The sequence below is a fragment of the Halichoerus grypus genome, chromosome 11 (genome assembly GCF_964656455.1).
Source record: "Halichoerus grypus chromosome 11, mHalGry1.hap1.1, whole genome shotgun sequence".
Classification (NCBI taxonomy): Eukaryota; Metazoa; Chordata; class Mammalia; order Carnivora; family Phocidae; genus Halichoerus; species Halichoerus grypus.
This window is the reverse complement of record NC_135722.1, coordinates 54,251,160-54,272,015: the sequence shown is the minus strand read 5'-3', so window position 1 is coordinate 54,272,015 and position 20,856 is coordinate 54,251,160. Positions and strand designations below refer to the sequence as shown.

Here is a 20,856-nt window from a genome sequence, read left to right as displayed (position 1 = left end):
ACAGTGTAAGATGGGAGGGGGTGGGAGAGGCTAGGAGATTGGGGACGGGACCCCATAATGAGGATGTGGGGCAGGACGAACCTGTGTTTCTCCTTCACTCTCACACTCCCACAGCACTTCACTTCTGACATCACACATGGAACAATTATCCGACACCAGCTGGGGGTCCTGCCATTCGACTCACTTCTGACACTATCTACCCGGAGATAGCTCCGGGCCCCACAGGTGTTTAGGGCTCAGTTGCACAACACTGGCCCCACGCCCACATTTCAGATGCCAATGGCAAGTCCCAGGTTGTTACTTATACTTCCGACTGTGGGCTGTAAATTGGGATTTCCACAACCCCCACCTGGGTTCAGTAATTTGCTAGTATGTCTCATAGAACTCAGGGTAACACTTACTTAGGTTTACTGGTTTATCATTAAAGGATAAAGGATACCGATGAACATCCAGCTGGAAGAGATGTGTGGGGTACAGCGTGGGGGAAGTAGCATGAAGCTTCTATGCCCTCACCAGGCATGCCACCCTCTCAGTACCTCCAGCAACCAGAAGCTCTTCAAACCCCGTACTTCAGGGGGTTTTATGGAGGCTTCATTTTGTAGGCATGATCCATTATTAACTCAATATCCAGCCCCTCTCCCCTTCCCAGAGGATAGGGGTGGGGCTGAAAGTTTCATGGTTTGGTCTTTCTAGTGTCCAGCACCCATCCTGAAGCTCTCCAGGAGACTACCAAGGGCTGCCTCATTACAACAAAAGACAGTCTTATCACCTAGGAAGTTCCAAGAGTTTTAGGAGCTCTGCGCCAGGAACCAGGGACAGAGACCAATATTTTCTATCATTTCACAGGTTGGGTCCCATGAAAGCCGAGGAACAGATACCAGACCGCAGCAGGCTGGACTGGTCAGAGTAGAGCCCACAGAGGAAAGAGGAACAGGGACCCAGCTGGCCCCGGGTAATTCTGGGTGACAGTCGTTAGCCAAGGGCTCAGAACTCATCCAGAGGTCATGCTTCTTTTTTGTGTTTTTTTTAAGATTTTATTTCTTTATTTGAGAGAGAGAGACAGCACGAGCAGGGGCAGGGGGAGAGGGAGAAGCAGACTCCCCACTGAGAGGGGAGCCCAACGTGAGGCTTGATTTCAGGACCCTGGGATCATGACCTGAGCCAAAGGCAGACACTTAACCGACTGAGCCACCCAGGCGCCCCCAGAGGTCATGCTTCTTGAGAAAACCAGGCCTCTGATCAGAGAGTCCCAGGACACTCGTGAAGGTAGAACCTCACATCTGCTAATCCCCACTCAATATCCGGGACAGCCCAGCCAAGGCTTCTAAAACAATCCTGAGGTTCCTCATTCATTTATACCCGCAACAGACTTTTCCTTAGCACCCACTTTGTCTCATTCAGTGTTGCGCATTGAAGTCACAGTGGTAAAGAAGTCTCGGTCTCATGAGAATAAAAGGTGGTGTGGGATGAGGCCCGAGGACACAGCTAGAGGCGTGGCTATGAGAGGACAGTGAAGAGAGAATACTTGGTGGGGGCAGCCAGGAAGGCTTCTCGGAGAGAGTGGCCATGGAGTACAGACAGCCTGGGGTATCATGGGGTGTGGGTACAAGGGCTGGGGTAAGCCATTTCCGGGAGTCCCTGAATCAAAGAAACCAGATTGCATGACAGCTGACCAAGGGGTGTGGCATAAAACTGGGACCAGGCAGAAGTGACCAGTTCTCAGAATCTGAGGACCTGAGAGAGGGAGGCAGGCTGGGGAAGAACACCGGGGTACCCCCAGGGCCAAAGCTCCACTTGGTCAGAGATGGGTCCTATGAAGACACCGCTGTATGGGCCACGATAACCTCAGAGTCCTCAGGGGCCTGGGGGCGTCGGGGGAGCTCTACCCGTTGCCCCCACTAAAGCCAACTCCCAAGGAGCACTCCAACCCCCTTAGGGCCTTTAAGACCCATTATGGACACTAAACTCTTTTAAAGGTCTCTTTTTAAAGTAGCTCAGCTGGGTTGTTAACAGAGAAGCCATCACAGGAAGTACTGATGACTTCCAAATAGTCAATTTTTTGAGCAACTGGCCACAGGCTGGCCTCCTCAGCCCACTCCCAACAGCACCAGGGTTTTCTGCTCCCAGAAATCTCTGTACGTACACACACACACACACACACGATTCTTCCCGGCCCACATAAGAGCTTGCTGCCATACGAGTTCTCAGAGTCGGGGCCCTGCAGACCAGAAAGGCCACACTGAGGTGAAAGAAGTGTTGTGCGTGGAAACCTTCCTCCTTTCCGTTCTCCCTCTGACCCACACACCCAGTCTCATAACTCACACACCCCCACGGGCCAGGCCAATGACGGGGCCACCTCAGAGACACGGAACATCCAGGGGCAGACGTCCAGGACTCCACAGGCTACCAGGGCTCCAGCTCTGAAGGAAGAGCTGCCTGGGAGTGAGCCCCACTTGGGGGAGGTTAAGCTCTCCCAGTGACAGGGTCACAACGGAAGAGAAGTGGGCCCAGTCCAAAGCTCTGGAGACTTTTAAAAGGTAGGACAAGAAATGCACAAAGGAAGCTGGGAAGGCTGGCCCAAAGCTGTAAGAAGAAACCAGGGGCCTTTGCTGCCAGGCCTGTGATGCCCTGTGTCCAGGGCTGAGAGAGAGTGCAGATGAGGACCCGGCTGTGGCCGCTGCTGGGTTTAGCAGCTTCAGCTGGGGAGCAGGCCGACCTGGGCTCCAACCCAGCGCCAACCACCTCAATTTCCTCACTTGTAAAGCCCTCCCCGACGACTGAAAGCCCCCGCCCAGGGCTGAGCTGCCGGCCTAGACCCCACCGGCCGGCTCTCCACTGCATGGGAAGAGGGCCCAGGGAGGGAGGTGAGGGTTAAGGCCTCCCGGCCAGGGCTGGGGCCCGAAAAGGCAGGAAATGAACTGGACTCTGGCCCTTCTCAGAAGCGGACTTCATTCCTGGCCTGGTCCTTCCCAGCTGCAGCCATTTCCCGGCCCCTCCCCAGCACCTGGCACCTCCATCTGTCTTCCCTCCCGCCGCTGCACCGCGCACCGCGAATCCAGAGGAGGGACCCCGCTGCCCGCCACTCTGCGGGCACCAACACCGTGCACCCCCAAAGGGTCTGGGGCGCCCGCTGAGGAGGCCAGGAGGGATGGGGCGGGTTAGGGGGCTCTCTGCAAGGGGAGGCTCCCGTTCCAGCCCAGGGCCAAACCCAGGTCGGCCTGCATCGGAGCCCGGATCTGAGACTTGGGTCCAGAGAGGCCCAGACTTGGCCCAAGGGCCCGAGAACCTGGCTGGAACATTTCCAGCCAGGGATCCCACCTCACCCTGGGGCTCAGCAGGTCCCCCCCTCCGTGAGCCCTGGCCCCAGGCAGCAGCTGACCGCATGTCCCCTGCAGCCAGGCCTCGGGGCCCTGGGAGGGGGGGACCTGCTGGGGGTGGGAGAAGGAAACCTGGGGCGCGTGGGCGAGGACCCCGCCTTGGGGGGTGCCACCTCAAGGCCGGTCTTGGAGGCCCTCTAGGAGCTGGGCCGAGGCCTCACTGGAGCCCCTGGTGGCTGATCCGGGGACAGGCTGCGATTTTACTCCTGCCACGAAGTGATAAAGACCCGCCGGCTTTAACACCTGCCGGCTGCCCGCGAAGCGGAGGCACCTTACTCCACGGTGGGGGACGAGGACACAGTGCGTGTGGATCCACAGGAGGCGACAGGGGCCTGGTGGTACTGGGGCAGTACTATTGGTAGTCTTTGTCCCGGCCAGGACGGGTCATCTAGAGAAAAGGGAAGGAGAATGGACCCTGAGTGACCCAGTTCTCAGAAACCTGGAAATCTTCAGGGTTTTGTTCTGTTTTGGGGTTTAGTTTTGTTTTTGTTTTTGGTTTTTTGCACCAATTTCCAACCCTCCACTTCCAATCCAACACTAAGACATGTCCACTCTACCTGCTAAGTAAATAGAGCATGTGCCCTCTTTCTCTATGGCCATCCCCTTTATACCTCGTAATTATCACGATTTGTAATTCTGTATGTGAATTACATCATGGCACTCAGGGCACGAGAAATGTGCATTTCTTTATTCTGATAAATCAAATGAAATCTAGTTGGAGTCCCCTGCTCTCGCTGCCAGGGTTGGCAGGAACTCTACTCTTAGTCATTTACCAGGAGCCTGCCCCTGTCCCTGGGGCCAGTCACAGACCCAGGAGGCTCAGGCCGTCCTGAGAGGAAGACACCCAGGCTACCACGGCAGCTGCCTCCAGCCTCAGCCAGGCAGGCACTGGTGGCCCCAGGCCCCTAGACCATGCTTGGCTGGGAGCTCCCAAAGCCTGCCCAGATTGAGTGATGTTTATGCCATTTCTCTGGGCACCCCTGTAGCCCATCCCTCAGCTTCCCAGCTCCCTGCCCTTTCTACACACACCCACCCCCTTCTGAAGTCAGGCCACTCTACCTCCTCATCCATCAAAGCACCTACACTTTTTTTTTTTTCAGATTTTATTTATTTATTTGAGAGAGAGTGTGTGTGAGCTTATACACACACAAAAGGCGGGGAGGGGCAGAGGGAGAGGGAGAAGCAGGCTCCCCCCTGAGCAGGGAGCCCGATGCAGGGCTCGATCCCAGGACCCTGAGACCATGACCCGAGCTGAAGGCAGACGCTTCACCGACGGAGCCTCCCAGATGCCCCCAAAGCACCTACACTTTAATCCCTTTTCCTCAAGCAGACCACTATAACATCCTCAATGGGCTTAGACCTGATTCTTGGGGGGCATCTCACACTCCCACCAGCAACGTATGATGGTTCCAATTTCTCCACATTCTTGTCAACACTTGTTATTGTCCATTATTTTATTATAGCAGTGATTTCTTTGCTTATTCCAAACCTTCCATTTTTTCTTACACACCAATGTGTTGAGTGGATATCCAGGAAACAGCAGGTTGGGGCAGGAGGATGGACTCAGTTCAGTACATGTGAGCGGGAGACACCTGTGGGACAGCCGGGGAGGGGTGGCTAGGAGCCTTCTGGATATAGTGGTCTCAGCCTTGGACAGGGGTCTGGAATGAAGGCAGAGATGGGGACCTCATTGAGATTTGGGTCTCACCAGCCCTGGGAAGGCATGTGAGGCCACAAGAGAGGGTGTGTTTACCCAGGCAGAGTGTGGAAAGTGAGAGGTGGAGGATCTAAGATAGAGCCTCAGGAAACACCAGCATTTAAGGGACAGGAGAGGAAGGAGGCCCTGAGGGGAGGCTGCCGCTGAGCAGCAGACAGGTCAGAGAAGAACTAGAAAAGAATGTTGCCTCGGGGAAAGCATCAGGGAGGAAGAGGCCGACAGGATCAGGGACCAGGAGTGCTTCCCTCCCATGTGGATTAAGAAGTGTCCACTGAACAAAATGGGTAGGATGTCAATACATGTTGAAGTTTTGTGATGAAGTTCATTATACTATTTTCTCAACTTTAGTGTATGCTTGAAATTTTCCCTATTTCCAAAATAATTTTTTTTTAAAGTACCCATTGTACTAGCCGTAAAGAGATCACCGGTGAACTTGGCAATTGCAGAATCTCTGGAGTGGAAGAAACAGGAGGCTGATTCTAGGAAATGAGGGAGGAAGAAGGAGAGAAACAGAGTGTGTTTTCACCCTGATGCGTGACTCACTGACATCCCAAGTAGCGATCACTGAGCACATACACCTCAAGTATTCTGAGGAAATCGATGATTGCGGGTGACAGTCGTTAAATACTTTAGAGTTGCTGGTGCCTCCCACACAGGGACCATTCTCAGCTAGGCCCAGCAACAAGCCAAGAGCTCTTCCTCAAAAGGAAAAAAACTGCTCACCAAGGAGAGCCTGAATTTGCTCCTAAATCCTGGGTGCTCCACTGTGGTTCTTCTGTCAGGCTTCGAACATCGCCCTCCTCTGCTGCAGACACCTGAATCCCTCTGGGGTCATTGAAGCTATTGGAAGAGCTGCCTGCCCTTCCGCCTGGACCACCTGAAAGCCTTCTCCTGCTCTGGGCCCCTCTCAAAGCAGGCTGCTTACAGGCTACTCAGTAAATGCATCAGACGGCACCCCGAAATGTAACATAGATTGCCTCCCCCCATACACAGAAGCCCAGCAAGTGTACTTTCTTACTACGACTAAGGGGACGAAAGCACAGCAAGTTCTTTCCCTTTGCAGGATGTGATGCTAATTTTATGTGTTGACTTGACTGGGCCATAGGATGCCAGGATACTTGGTCACACATTATTCTGAGTGTGTCTGTGAGGGATGAGATTAACAACTGACTCTGTGGACTGAGCAAAGCAGACTGCCTCCCCAGTGTGGGTGGGCCTCATCTAATCTGTTGAAGGCCGGAATAGAACAAAAGGCTGAGTAAAGGAGAATTTGCTCTCTGCCTGATTGTCTTCGAGATGGGACATTGGTCTTCTCCTGCCTTCAGACTAGAACTTACACCATCAGCTCACTTGCTTCTCAGGCCTTCGAACTTGGACTGGAACCATATCATTGACTCCTGGATCTCCAGCTTGCCAACTGCAGATCTTAGGTCTTCTCAGCCTCCATAATTGTGTGAGCCAATTCCTTATAATAAATCTCTTTATATCTATATCTATCTACATACATTTATACCTATAACCATACCACATATATATGTATCTTCTATTGATTCTGTTTCTACGGAGAATCCTAATACTAGTAATCGTGACCACTGACCACCCAGAAACTTCACTCGGGTGGCGGGCCTCCATGTTCTGATGGGATTTATCTCCCATTCTCAGCACATCTGTACCTTACCCATGCATCTAAAGTACCTGCTGCTTTCCACTCTCCAAATCCTAGGAACGTTCTGTAATCGATGTAGCAGACAAGTATGCTGTCCTGTAATTTGGGAGGATAATCAAAATCCCCAAAGATTAAATCACAGCAGAGAACCAGCAACTCGACAAGTTTCAAAACAAGATGGGAAATCTGTGCTGCTGTCTCTGCCAGGAGAAAGAAAACTGCTTCTGGTGTTCTCTATAGAGGAAGAGAAAAAAATTAGTTTCAGATACATAGTTTCACATCAAGTGACAAAAAAAATGTACCTTTGCTTCCACCAAAACAAACAAACAAACAAACAAACAAACAAAACCTACGCACCTGGAATAGCAACTGCAACTGGAATCAGCATCTGAGTAAGCCCCTGCTAGCTCCCTGTCACTCTCTGAGCCCCGTGCCTTCTGCGCAGGCCACACCAGCGAGTTAAGGGACACGTGACAGACACCGCCCCTGCCACTTTCAAGTCTTTGATGGCGGCATGAATTTCTGTGATTCTCCTGGAGTTGAACTATTGTTTCAGTCTACTGGTTGGTAAGAAGGGGACGTTCCAGGGGTTTCCACTTGTCCCTTTCTACGAGAATGACCCTTATTCCATAGGCCTGGAGAGTCATGGGTGAATTCCGCCTATAAATTTCAATTGTTCACCCTGAAACTAAGAAAATAATTCCAGGACGAGTCCAGAGTCTGACTGGGTGCAGCATGCCTGGACTTGGGTCCAAACTCCAATGACCACCTGACCCACTTGAGCCCCTACACAGTGGTTCTCTGTGTCCTCAGAAATTAGCATTACATAGACTCAAGGTCTGCTAATCCCTGAAAAGTCTGTGTATTTTCCCTTCACAGAGCACAGTTCTCTGGCAAATGGCCCAGGAAAGATTTACAGTATGTGTCTGGGTGTCATTGAAGGGTTCACTCTCAAGCATACTGGCCCCTCTTCCATTCAAGGGGCTTTGGGCCGGGGGAGAACTGAGGCTCTCTCTCATAGTGGCTCAAGTGGGACTTCCATAGCCCAACCTGGAAGGGTCTGTTTGTTTATTGTTTTGTTGCTTCTGTTACACAGATGAAGGAGGACTTAGAGGCTGCCTGTTTGGTCCCTTTTGTCCTATTTGACCTTGGAACAATTAACCTCTGCTGAAGATATCTGTGAGTTAGACCCTTCTGATCACTGCCTGATGTCTGATGTTCCAGAAGGCCAAGTGCTGCTGTGTGTGCTCAGCTCTCCTGGGGCCCCAGCATTTCCACTGAAATTATGGAGCCCATTTCTGTGGCAGCATGTCTTGCCAGCATCCCCAGCCTGCAGAGAACAAGTAGCACATCATGTTTCCAAGACACTCCCCTCACTAATGTAGTTCCCAGTGTCTTGCTGAAGGAAGTTTCCTACAGGCTCTGTAAGAGGAAGTCAAGAGTGTGAAACTTGGCTAGGGGGTATGTGAGTGGGTCACACGGGGTAAAGCCACCTCAACCTTCCTCCCTCCCTTAGTCTTTGGGTTCCTTCCTCTATTTAAAGCAAGAAATTCCTGGCATTTCAACATCAATGAAGCACAGTTCCCGATTGAATCTGGGGTTCAGTCAGCCAGCTAAGAAAACCACCCCTCGCTGCTCCAACTGGCACACTGAATCTAGGATCTCAGGTAAACGTATCCTGTATTATAAATAAATTCAGGGGACGCCTGGGTGGTTCAGTTGGTTGAGCATCTGCCTTCAGCTCAGGTCATGACCCTGGGGTCCTGGAATCGAGCCCCACATCGGGCTCCCTGCTCAGCGGGGAGCCTGCTTCTCCCTCTCCCTCTGCCTGTGGTTCCCCCTGCTTATGCTCTCTCTCTCGCTCTGTGTCAAATAAATAAATAAAAATCTTTAAAATTAATTAATTAATTAATTAATTCAGGCCGATGAAATGATGTTTCTCCCTCCATGGACTAGCACCGACAGAAAACGTTCCCACTTATGTCTTCCAGATTTTGTGCTGATGGAAATTAGCAAAGTCTTGCGATGCTTTGGATGGGCACACTTCCTCCTTCCGGACTTGACTCCGGAACTAGCCCCCTGAGGCAGGTAAGCATCGAACTCCCGTTGCGGGACTGGAGACAAGGGGACTGGGGCATGAGGAGAACTGTCTGCCCCTGGCGGGTAGACTGAAAACACGCCCATGCTATTTTGCTGCTCCTGCCATCGAGAGATGGAGTCTATTCCTCACCCCTGGGATCTGGGCGTGCCTCACGACTTGCTTTGACTGACAGAATGTGATGGAGGTGACATGATGCTGGGCCCCAGGGCGTTAGCTCCTGCCTTCATCCTCTCGGAATGCCGAGGCCATCGTGCCAGGGAAAAGCCAGGATGCAGGGCCACAGGTCAGGTCTGTGAGGCTCCAATGCCTCAGCCGCCAAGCACCAAGCACCCACCGGACCACATCCTCTGAGTGAGCATCTCTTAGGCATTTCCTCTGCACCAGGCGTTGTGCTGGGTCTAGGATGCAGCAGGACACCGGCAGACCAGGGCCTGTTCTCAAGGTCTCAACTGGGGTCCGTTTCCTCTTCCACGGGTGCAGGATAATGAGCTCTGTGCCGCAGGGCTGGGGTTAGGATCACATGGAATCCCACTGGTGACTGTCAAGGGCGGCACTCGTGCCTCCTGTCCATGACCACTCCTCTGCAGCCCGGAGACTTGGGTTTCCAGAGGCCAGGCCCTGTCGTTGACCTGCTAGGTGGCCTTGGGCTGGCCACTTCACCTCTCTGAGCCAGTTTTCTTGTCTGTAACATGGGATAAATAGTAGCTACCCCTTAGGGAAACTCTGTGGAATAAATGAGATCATCCACAGCAGGGCCAGGCATGTAGTCAGCGCTCCCCATCTCCCCACCCTTGCCCTACATCCAGGACCCCCACAATTCAGCAGAGTCCTCTCTCGGTGACTTTAACAAGCAGCATGGTGGGAATTACACGACCTCCCTCCAGTGGCCTCCATTGGAAAGCTCCACACAGGACCTGGATGGGCCACTGGAGGCACTGACCTGGTGTCCGGCCCCAGCCCACCCTTGACCTGTCCCCCTCTGCCAACCTCCACACCAGCGACTCCACCCTTCACTGTGAGGCAGGAGCACAGACCTCTCACCACCTCCCAGCAGCCAGTGGCCTCAGGGCCTCAGGGCCCCCTTTGTGTCATCGGGGTGGCCCCCACACCCAGACCTGGTTTCTTTCACTGTGAGCTCCCAGCTGTTGCAGGCTGAACTCTGGGTCCAGGAGTCCTGAGTCCTCGTCTAGTCTCTGCCCATCTCTGAGCTGCGCTTGTAGGATTAGGATGACTTCCCACCTAACTGGGCTATTGTGGGGAGAAAGTGGGATGACGTATATAGACTGGAAGAGGGCTATGCACCTTTAGAATCTGGCGAGTTCTCCTGCCCTTCCTGGGTGGCATGGAGGGAGAACTAGCCAAAGTACCAGAAGCAATCCCAGCTCAACCCCCCTGGCCGTGCTGTGGGGCCTCAGGCAGGTTATTTAACCTCCCTCGGCCTCGGTCATCCCACCACTAACACAGGGATAATTCCCACCTAGCCAAGCTGCAAAGAGGTTTGGATAAAATTATATATATCAAGTGACCAACACAGCATTTGGCACAAACATGATGTTAGAAGCAAAATGCAAAGGTAGTACCAGCTGATATTTAAATCATTATTCTAATTAAAAAAAAAAATACCAACTCACCCTTCAAGGCAGCCCATATGTCCCCTCTTCCTGGGCGCCTTCCTTATCTCCCCATGGCAGTCATGGCTTCCCTCTGTGCTCCCACAGCCCCCGCACCCTTGAGCACAGCCGCTTCACTTAATCAGCAGATACGTTAGTGTCTTACGTGTATATGATGCTGAATCCAGGTGCAGCACATACAGGTGAACAAGACATGGTCCCTACTCTGGTGGGGCTTCCACTCTAGCAGTGGGGACAGACCGTGAATGTGTCAATAGGTGGAAAATTTCACAGCATTAAAGGGTCAGTAAAATGAGAAAACATAGTACAGAAACTGAGGTAGGGGAGGAGCTGCTTATATTGGGTTATCAGGGAAGGCCCTGATGAGCAAATGACATTCAAGCTGAGTTCTGGATGACAAATAAAGCACCCTTGGCAAAGAACCACTTGCCAGGCAGAAAGAAGGGCTAGTGCAAAGGCCCTGAGGCAGGGGATAAGTGTGGCAAGTCTGGGAACAGAATGATCACTGGAAAAGTGAGGAGTGAGCCCACTTGTCACTCTAAGTTTCCACCTCCAAATGAAGCCCCTTGAGAGCAGAGATCTAATTTCTTGGGCCCACAGCACAGGACAGAGCCAGAGCTCTGACAGCTGTGTTACCATTCTGTGGTGGTACTAATAGGAGGGAGGCCACTGGCCCTTCTGCAGCCCCCATTCACATCGTGGCAGGACCCCAGCTGTGCTGTCCAGCTAGGCAGGGACTCCTTCCCTGGACAATAAACCCAGGGCAAAGTTGTTGGAAGAGGGAAGCCAGAGAGGTGCCCAGAGAGAGGGAGTGATCTGCCCAAGATCACACAGCCAGCAAGCAGCAGAGATGCGGATCAAATCCAGTTTCCTCCACTCCTCTGCCACGGGTCTTCTGTCCCATGCATCCCCCCCACCCTGTCCCTCCCTAGCTATGGTGTCGGGAGCCCCAAGGACCATGAGAGGGAACGGGTGTGAGGACTCTCCTGCTACAAACCCGAATAGAACCAGGCTCCCACCAGCTCCTTCCTGCCCAAGCCCTGCCCAGTCAGGCAGCCCGAGCTTGTAGTCTGGCCCTGGATATGGACGAGGTCAGCTTCCAGTGGAAAGCTAGGGGGTTATAGACTGGACGCCCGGCGTTCAACTCTGGAAAGCCCTGGGCTCCAGGCCCAGCACTTCCATTCCAGCCCTGCAGCCACCTCTCCAGGGTAGCCGGAACCAAATTTCCCGAGTCGGTGTAGACCAGGCCTGCAGTCACCTGCCGGCACTTCAGGGCCCGAGATGGGCCCTGGCTCCACAGAAGCAACCCTTGTCCCCTGGGAAGAATGACCTGGGAATCTCTGATCCAATCACCCTCCATGCTCCAAAAAAACTTCACTGGAAAAGTTTTATTGAAAAAAAAAATTGTACAAATAAGTTCTTGGTTTGACAGCAACAAAGGCTCATTTTCCCCCTGCCCTCCCCACTTTGAACATCTACAAAAGGAGAAAAAAAAAGTTCATCCCCATGATGCCTGACCAGAGTCTGCCCACAAGCCCCCCCATGAGCTAGTTCCTGATCCCCCTCTCTGGGGCCAGGGCCATTGTGGGGGTGCCTGGGCCAGGGGCTGCAGCACCTCATTTTAGAGTTGACGGGAATTGGGAGAGGATTGGAATAGAGCTGGAGAGAGGGCTGAGGTGATGGTAGGGTCAGGGAAAGAGGGCCCCCACTCCACAGGGCTGGGCTGAACCCCCCTAGCTCGATTCCATCTCACAGATGAGAAAGCACTTGGCTATAAATATGAACACTGATTGAGGCAGGCTTAATCCCAGGACTCTGAGGGCAGGACACAACGACTGCCCCAGGTCCCACAGAATGTGGGGTGTCTGGGCTCACCATCATGGTATCTGGGGGCCCACGTCCAAGCAGAGTGAATTCTGCCTGGGAAGATCTGCTCAGACACACAGGAAGCCTGCTCTGTTTCCCCACCCCCACCCCATGGAACATCCAAGGTCGGTACCTCAGCTCCCCCCCATAGCACCCATGTGTCTCAGGAGACTTCGGCTGCCTCCTGCCATCCCGTGACCCCGGGGCCCTACAGCTCGTCTCGCATCTTGTCACCCTTGGGCCGGACCAGGCGCCCAATGAACAGCAGGGAGCCGCTCTGGGTGTCTCGAACCAGGAAGATGAAGGGGTGGTCAGCATAGAAGAGCTTAGGGCTACGCAGCTCCTCACGCCCGTAGATGTCCTGGTCGAAGGGGTTGCCCTCCGTGTCCCACTCGAAGGCGGTGGCGTGGAACACACTGGCCAGGTACAGGTCCTTCTTGCCTGACATCCGTGACAGGTCTGCCTTGTTCTTGTCGATGGCCTCGGTCAGACCCAGCCCAGCCAGGTGTTTCTGTGGGACCAAGGGGGGGTGCCAGGTGAGGCCACGACGGGCAAGGCTCCTAGACCCTCACCCTCTGCTCACACCACCCATCACCTCCTACCCTGTCTGTCCCCCCCCGGTCCCCTTCTGTGTGCTAGACGTGATGTGGGTCCTTCGGACCACTGCCTCCTCACTCTCACGACAACCTTCCAAGAGCTTCTAATCGCCACTTCAAAGATGAGGAAACTGAGGCTTGGGGAAAAGGCAGAATTTATCCCTGGTCCTGGCGAGCAATCTGGGTCAGTGCTTCTCAAAGTAGGGGTCGTGGGCAGCCAGTTTGGGCACCACCTGGGAGCTTATAGAAAACACACATTTCCTGACCCACTCCCTCCCAGAGCCACTGAATCACAATCTCTGGGGGTGGACCCGGGAACCTTCTTTAACAAAATCTCTAGGTAATTCTTGGCACACTCAAAATGTGAGAAAGACTTACCTAAGGATAGCTATGACCAAATAACCTTGGGGCTTAAAACCTGTCCAGAGTGATACATGCCTGGGATTTGCTTCAAAATAATCTGACGGGGGAGGAATGGCTGTGTACAGGTGAATCGTTACTGGTCATGAGTTAATGATGGTTGAAGCAGGGTGATGAATACATGAGGGCTCATTACACTGATCTATTTTTAATATATTTTTATATATTTCCATAATAAAAAATTAAAACACACCCCCGCAAACATGCACCGCCCCAACACACACACTTTCCGTGGCTCTGCAGAGGCCCTGGAAGCCAAGTACAAGCTCTTTCACACGTGAGCTATGCTTGCAGCTCGGCCTCACCCCTTAGCATGCCTCACCCCACTCCCTATCCAACAGCCTCAATGAACCACCGGCACCCACAACGGTGTCTCGATGGCCTACCCGCATCCTGGTGGGGTGCTTTAAGCACCCCGTCTTCCAGGAAGCCTTCCCTCTCCCCAAGACTGCAGCCCTGCCTCCCTGCGGCTCAGCACCAGAGCCTCTCTCTGTTTCCGTGTCTAGGCCTGTCTGTCTCCTGCCCCTGGCTCAGAGCTCTCCCAGGGCAGGGCCTGGGTCCCACACCCTCCCTGGCTCTCAGTGAGGAAGACGCAGCCGTGGAGGACTGCCGCCTGAGTCACCAGCAGCCCCGGAGTTCGGGCTTCTGCAGAACAGCCCACCTCCCCGGCAGGGCCAAACGGGCACCTGATCCGGGGTCCTGAGGGTCAGGGGGTCCCGAGACAGCGATTCCAGTCCCAGTGACCCTATACGAGTCACACGCATCACATTTCCCAACTCAGTGTACCCCCCGGCCTGGTGTGTCCACCCAGGATTCCAGGAAGACACGGGAGAAAAAAGGGGACAATGGAGTCAGATAGCAGCGACTGCAGGAGGAGGAGCTGGGGACGGCCTGGGACAGGCCCAGGACACAGGGATGGCGCCCGTCTGGAAAGCGCAGCTCAATCCACACAAGTGCCACGAGCCTGTGGCGTGGAGCCCACGCCCCATTTCATCTCAAGCTTTCTGTCCATGGCGGCAGCAGTGAGTCTGAGTGAGTTCTGTGAGGGAGAAGCCTGCCAAGGAACCCCTTCCGGCATCCAAGGCAGGACAGAGATAAAAGCTTCCCCTTCGGAGCAGGTACAAAAGTCTCTCCCGACTGACAAAAAGGCCGCCCTGAGGGCTGACTACAGCGCCACCACCAACTAGCCAGGGTGGCCTCAGCAAGCCCCGGCTTCGGGAGACCCAGGGTGGTCATGAGGGGACAATACTACTGAGCGCACGGATTCCGGTTCCAGTCATGGCTAGGGCCGCACGGCTGACGGCCATTGTTGGCCTTACTGCCGCGCGGGGGTCGACCGTCGGCTCGAACAGCCCCCCACTGGGGGCACCTCAGACTCTCCGAGGCGGCACAGCACAGGATCAGGGCGGCCTGGTGCCAGACCCCTGAGCTACCGTCTGTGTGACTCTGGATCAGCTGTTTAACCTTCCTGAGACTCCGTTTCCTCATCTGTAAAGAGCTTGATAGTCCTACCTACCAGAGCTATTTTGAGCATTAAAAGTTTAATATACGTGAGGTGCTCAGAAGAGCGTCTAGCATACAGCAGGCGCCCAATTGTATTTAGCTACCGATGTCATCATCATGTTCCCAGGGGCAGGTCCCAACCCTCCTCCCCGAGCAGTGCCCAGTCCTGCCCGGACACCCACAGAGACTCAGGACAGACGTGCTGAGCTGATGAATGGGTGCCCCAAGCAGCCCTCTCCCCCAGGCCCTGCAGCCCCCAAGTGGGGCCCCCCCTCACCTGCAGGTCGTGGGTCACCTCCACCACACCCTTGGGCAGGGAGATGGCGACAGCCTTCCTCTGCATCTTGCCCATCCAGGTCTTCAGCTGCTCTCTGGTCAGCAGCTTCTCCAGGCGCTCCAGGGGCTCCACGTGGTGCGGCATGAGGATGATGAGGCTGGAGAGCTTGTGGGCCAGGGGCATCTCCACGATCTGCAGCTTCTCCTTCTCGTCGTCGTAGTAGTTGTAGAGGCCTGGGAGGAGAGCGGAGAAGCCGCTGGGCATGCTGGGCTGGGGACAGGCCAGGCCCCAAGCACCCCCACACCCCCGGCTCGGCCCACGGCTCCGCAGGCACCCACCTGTGCGGTGCATCATCGTAACACCCACAGTATAGGAACGGGTCACCATGAAGCCTCGGTTGTCCACCATCTTGTGGTGGAACTTCTCGTCCCAGTGCGCTGTAGTGGGAAGCAGAACACAGGGTCAGAAACAGGCACCCCCGCTTGGGACACACCCCCCCAACTGCACCCCCTGGATTTCTCTCTCTGCCACAGGCCTTCGTTCCAGTCTTTGGGGCTCAGCTGCAGCCCACCTCCCCTCTGAGCACCCAGCCCCCAGAGTACATGCTCCCAGCTTTGGGGGACCGGGGTGCTGGCCCCAGGACATGCTGCCGGAAGCTAGGGCTCTCTACAGTCAGGGCCTGGCTCTTTCCACTTGACAGGGAATTCCTTCCGAAGGAGGACCCCCAGCTCAGCCACCGCTGCGACCGCCCTCCGCCCTGACACCTGTCAGGCATTTGGGCACCACGTGCTGAGCGGCAGCCCCTCCCCTCCGGACTCACGCTTGAAGAACATGGCATTGACCAGCAGCGCGCCGTCCGTCCGCTCCACGTCCTTGGTGACCTCGGGCAGCTTGCCGTCGGTGGTCTGCGCCGCCCACTCGTTGATGGACTGCAGGGCGCTGCGCTTGTCGCGGAAGTTGATCTTGGAGTGCTCGCAGTTGTAGTGCTGCTTGCTGCTGCGCACGAAGTCCTCGGCGAAGCTCACGGAGCTGGGCCCGTACAGGCGGCTGCCCAGCTTCCAGGTCACGTTGCGCGCCGTGCTGTTGCTGAGCGCCCGGAGCAGCTCGCCCAGGCCCGCGTGCACCTCCTCGTCGCGCAGCTGCTCGGCGCTCAGCACCGCCTTGGCCTGGGACGCCGTGGCGGCCTTGCCCCCCAGCGACACGAGCCCCAGGGACGAGGCCACCACCACGGGCGACAGCAGGATGTTCTCCACCGCCTGGTCCTTGGCCATGGCCTGGTACAGGCTGAAGGCCAGGCCGGCACTGCGCTCAGCCAGCGTGGCCGCTTTGGGGCTCAGCTTCTCCGCTGTGCTGGGGGCCGCCGCGGCCGCCGGCTTCTTCACCTCGGCGGCCAGGGCCACGGCCAGGAGGCAGCAGGTGCTGATGAGCAGGAGCAAGCGCATGGCGGGGAGGCGGATTGGATGCACCACGGAGGACCTGTGAGGGCTGCAGACAGGGTGGCCCTGAAACCCTGGGTGTTCCTCCCCGACGACCATCCCCAGCCTACTGGCAGCCACCAAGTCCCCTGAAGATGGGAGCAAGAGAGCCCTGAGTTCTGGGGAACCCAGCCCTAACTCAAAGCTGCCCAGATCCGAGGTCTTAGTCGGCCCACTCTCTCTAAGGCCTTCTCGGAGCTCCTTATCCAAAACAGGGTTTCTAGCAAGTCACCATCTCCTCCCTATTGATTTCTTACACTGAACTGACAACACTGAGTCTTATGAGTTTATTATGCATTATCTCCATGCCTGACTAGTCTGTGACCTCCAAGAGGACAGGAAATCTAGCCAGTCTGGTTTCCCCGTGTATCTCCAGGGCCTAGCACACAATAGGCCTCAGCTGTTCGGAACGAACAGAAACCAGGGCCATTTGGCCAGACTTAGGGTCCTCAGTTCGCATAAAAATTAGCTCTCATCTCATACCACCCCAGGCCCCTTTTCCAGTAGAAAAAAGTGGCGGATGGACTGAGGGTCTGCATGAAGCCCAGCTGCCTGGGCAAAGGATGTCCTGTCGGGACAGGCTGAAGGCCTGCTCCTCCCCCACCCCATGCCTTTCCTTCTGCCCTGGGATGTTAATGAGTCACTGGTTAGCTCACTCATTAAGTGGGGGAGCCCAGATGCTCCACTCTCTCGCCCCATGGGTGACCTTGAGTGTGTGTCCCCTCCTCTCTCGGCCTCAGTCCCCATTTTCCAAGCTGTCGGGGCCTAGGTCTCCATGCCCAAGGCCTGTGTCCTAGCAGGGACAGGCCTGCCCAGCCCTCCCCAGTCCCTGGCGTGAAGGGGAAATCCAAGGACACAAGCTGAGTGGGGGATAGGTTTCCTGAGAGGAAGGATACTGGAGGAGGGGTAAGTCACAGCTCGGTGGAGCAATGACACCCCCTCCCCTTCACCGGAGGCTGGCCAGATGTGTGTCCGCAGGAAGCTGGGTCCACCTCACGTTCCATTCTGCCCTCCCATCTGACAGTTGCTGCCACCCAGGCCCTCTGCTCTAGGGCTTCAGGGTGGCCCTCAAGACCCCTCCCAAATCACAGCGGTAGCAGTGGCCCCTAAAACAAGCCTCACTCCCCTCCCTGGGGCCTCCAATCAGGACAGTCTCTCCCCATGGAACACTTCCCCCCCACTTTCATGCAGGACAGAAGAGGAGATGACAGGGCAAAGGGAAGGGTTGGAAGGACTCTAGTGGAGCTGGGAGCCCACTGCTCTGGCAGATCCCATCTCGTGGTCCTCAAGAAAGTCTGAAAAGTCAGAATCCTGGTGGAAGACTCTCAGGACTTCGGCCTGCCTGCAGGAGCACCGGGTTTCTGGGAAGACCCCACTGCTATAGCTACCCTGTGAACCCAGGCAGGTCCCCCCTCCCTGGGCTGCCACCTCTTTGAAGGTGCAGTGTAAAGGGGAAGCAAAGGATGCATGGGGAGAGGGGTGGGAGGAGGAGGCAAGGCACAGAAAGACCTGTACCCTACCCAGAGTCCAGACTGGGGAGGTGATATATCCCAGGGCCCAGGCCGCCTTCCTCCCAGCCCGAGCTCCTTCCCCACCAGGCCTGGAGCCTCAAAGCCATAATGACCATAGGAATATTGTACAAACAAGGATACCTAAGAAAATGAAAGGGAGCGCTACTAATTATTACGCCAGGACAACAGGCATATGGCCACTCTATTCAAAGATCACCTCTAGTTCATGCAGCTGATGCCAGAGCACAGACCCCGGGCAGAGGCCACTAGTGGCCCATTGGGAAAGTCAAGGAGCCCAGCTCACAGCCCTGCCACGCGGCAGACACCATCTTGACAGCCCCCACCCACAGCCAACCAGAACTTCAAAGGACTGGGAGGGGCCTTGCAAGAAAGCTCCAAATGACTAGTTTGGGATTCCTCAGACAGCCACACAGCTGCGCTCCCGCTCCCGCTCCCACTCCCGCTCTAGGTGACGTGGCAGGCTGGAAACAGAATTATCTCCATCCGCCGGCAGAGGGGGGCTTCCAGCCTGGGAAGCAGGAGGTCTGGGTTCAGGTCCCAGGGGGTGCCTGGGCTTTGAGTCTGCCCATCTGGCTCCGCAGGGAGATGCGTGGCTGTGGAGAGGGCCGCCCTGTTAACCCGGCAGCAGTCACAGAGGAAGACAAGTCACGGCAAGCAAGGCAGCCTCCTGCAGCCCAGCCCACGTTGCCAAAGAGAAATCCCAGCCCTGAGGAGAAATCCCAGCCCTGAGGCCACGGTTAGACGATTCACAGTCCCACAAAGGACGGAAAAATACACGCTCAGAGAGCCGAGGGCTGTGCCCACAGCTAGCCAGACTCCGCTGAGACTGGACTCCGGGTTTCTGTAAGAGGGGAAGGGAAGCAAATTCTCGGGGGTCCACCAGAGAGGATCTCAAACACTTGAGGGAATCTAAAGTACCTTGAAACTGCCTCAGAGGGAGGTCAATGCCTGCCTTTTTCATTCTGAAAGAAAACAGAAGAGTGAGGAGAGTGGGCTAGGGCAGAGCTGGGGTGGGTGGTGGTGAGGTGGGGCCTGGAAGGCCCAAACCCCGAACGGGACCCTGGCTACACTGCCCGCGGCACAGAGGCTTACCCAGTCCCAGATCCACAGGGACTTTGGAGGCTGTCTGCCACACTGTGCAATGGGAGCAACTGAGGCCAGAGAGGGGCAGGGAGCCGCCCCAGGTCCCACAGGATCTGTGGGGGTTGGGCCTCCCCGCTCAGGGCTCCTTCCTCCCAGAAGCACCCACAGAGCCCCTGAGGAAGCCTGGATGGGGTATCCTGTTACACAGGGAGAAAAAAAAAAAAAAAAAAAAACATTTCTTCAGGGAATCCCGGTGACCAGAGACAAAAGGAGTGGCTCGGGAGGCCTCAGGAAGGGGGGATGGGCAGATGAACCATCTGAGGATAGGAGGGTGTGGTACCAGCCAGAGACTTCCAGGGAACCAAGGCCCCCTAATTTTCCTCTGGCCTCCAGCCTCCATCCGGGCCCTAGAGCCCGGAGGGGCCTGCTGGAAACCGGGAAGAGGAGGGGCCGGGCCTCCTGGCCATGCTGGAAGTGGTTTCATTCTTCCTCCACTCCAGCCACCTCAGGAATGTCCCTGGGCTGGGGGCAGGGTACCCTGGCCTTTGGAAGTAGTAGCCTTAACCCTGCAGTTACTCCAAGAACCAGGCGGCAGTGGACAGAGTTAAGAGCGGGTGACTCAAAGCCTTCTAGTCAGCTAACCTTCCCCTCCTGGGTGGGGGGATAAGGACCCTGCGGATTCCTCACCCCCTCTCTGGAGGGAAGTGGGGGAGATGGTGCTGGTCAAGTTACTCCTTTAGCTGCCAACATCTACACATGCAGGCTGCTGATCAGAAAGGGAGCCACCGTTGGTGACTCCTCCCAAACTGTAGGGAGCCCAAGACACCCCCCGCCCGGGGAAAAGCCTAAACTATTTCACCTCCTTTCCTACCACCCTACTTTCAGGAGGCTCAGATGCACCCCTACCCCACCCCCACCAAGCCCGTCAGGAGACTGGTCCACCCACCCCTGCTGTCCCCTGGGCCCCAGCCCCAGAGGCGGAGGCGCCCTTAACTGCAAAGCTGGCCTGGCTTCCTACCCCTACTGGAAAGGGCCCTAGACCCCATCTCCTCCCTTCTGGTTCCTGCACAGGGGCGAGACTCGGCATCCTGGCTCCCAGCCCCACTGTTTCCTCTCTGCCATCACCACCCCTGCCCCATACTTCTGTGGAACCCCGCACTTTTTCCGAGCCTCCCAGTGCCCGACTCCCCGCCCCACCCTAGCCCTACAGGCTCACTCAGCCATCACCATCCACCCCCAGGCTCCCGATCCCAAACGCTCCAGCGGCTCCCAAGGTGCCAGGGACTCCGGTTTGCGGGCTCTGGGTTGGACCCCAACCCCTCCCCCGGGGCCTCCCGCCCCCTCTCACTCCCCGGAGCACCCCCAAAGCGCCCGCGGCGCGCAGGCCGGCCCTCGCCCTCACCTGGGCCGGGCGGGCTGGCGCCGGACGAGAGTCCCACTGGAGCCGCGGACGGATTCCACTCTCCGCCGCTCCCGGCTCCCCAGGTCTATATATGGCGTTCCCCTCCTCCCGCCCGTCCCGAGAAACTTCTGGAAAGTTGGAAAAGCTTCCGGAGGGCGCCCCGGCTCCGCCAAAAAAACCCAAAGACCTCCCCCAGACCGCCCCGGCTCC

General features: G+C 55.9%; 1 protein-coding gene and 1 long non-coding RNA gene across 3 annotated transcripts in view; both read right to left on the bottom strand.

Moving 5' to 3' along the window:
* The window catches only part of LOC144379449 (uncharacterized), a 707,761-nt gene that overhangs the window by 660,387 nt on the left and 26,518 nt on the right, over positions 1-20,856 (bottom strand). The window lies entirely within an intron of this gene.
* On the bottom strand, positions 11,866-20,791 carry SERPINH1 (serpin family H member 1). 2 transcript variants are annotated; one of them, XM_036082825.2, is made up of 6 exons: positions 20,647-20,772; positions 19,080-19,123; positions 15,975-16,639; positions 15,493-15,591; positions 15,155-15,387; positions 11,866-12,869 (listed from the first exon to the last, which is right to left on the bottom strand). In XM_036082825.2, the coding sequence occupies exons 3-6, from the start codon at positions 16,594-16,596 to the stop codon at positions 12,567-12,569; spliced, it is 1,257 nt and encodes a 418-aa protein (XP_035938718.1). In that variant the 5' UTR covers positions 16,597-16,639; positions 19,080-19,123; positions 20,647-20,772; the 3' UTR covers positions 11,866-12,566. The 2 variants fall into 2 exon arrangements, with proteins under 2 accessions (XP_035938718.1, XP_035938717.1); XM_036082824.2 differs by lacking the exon at positions 19,080-19,123 and having other exon boundaries at positions 20,647-20,791.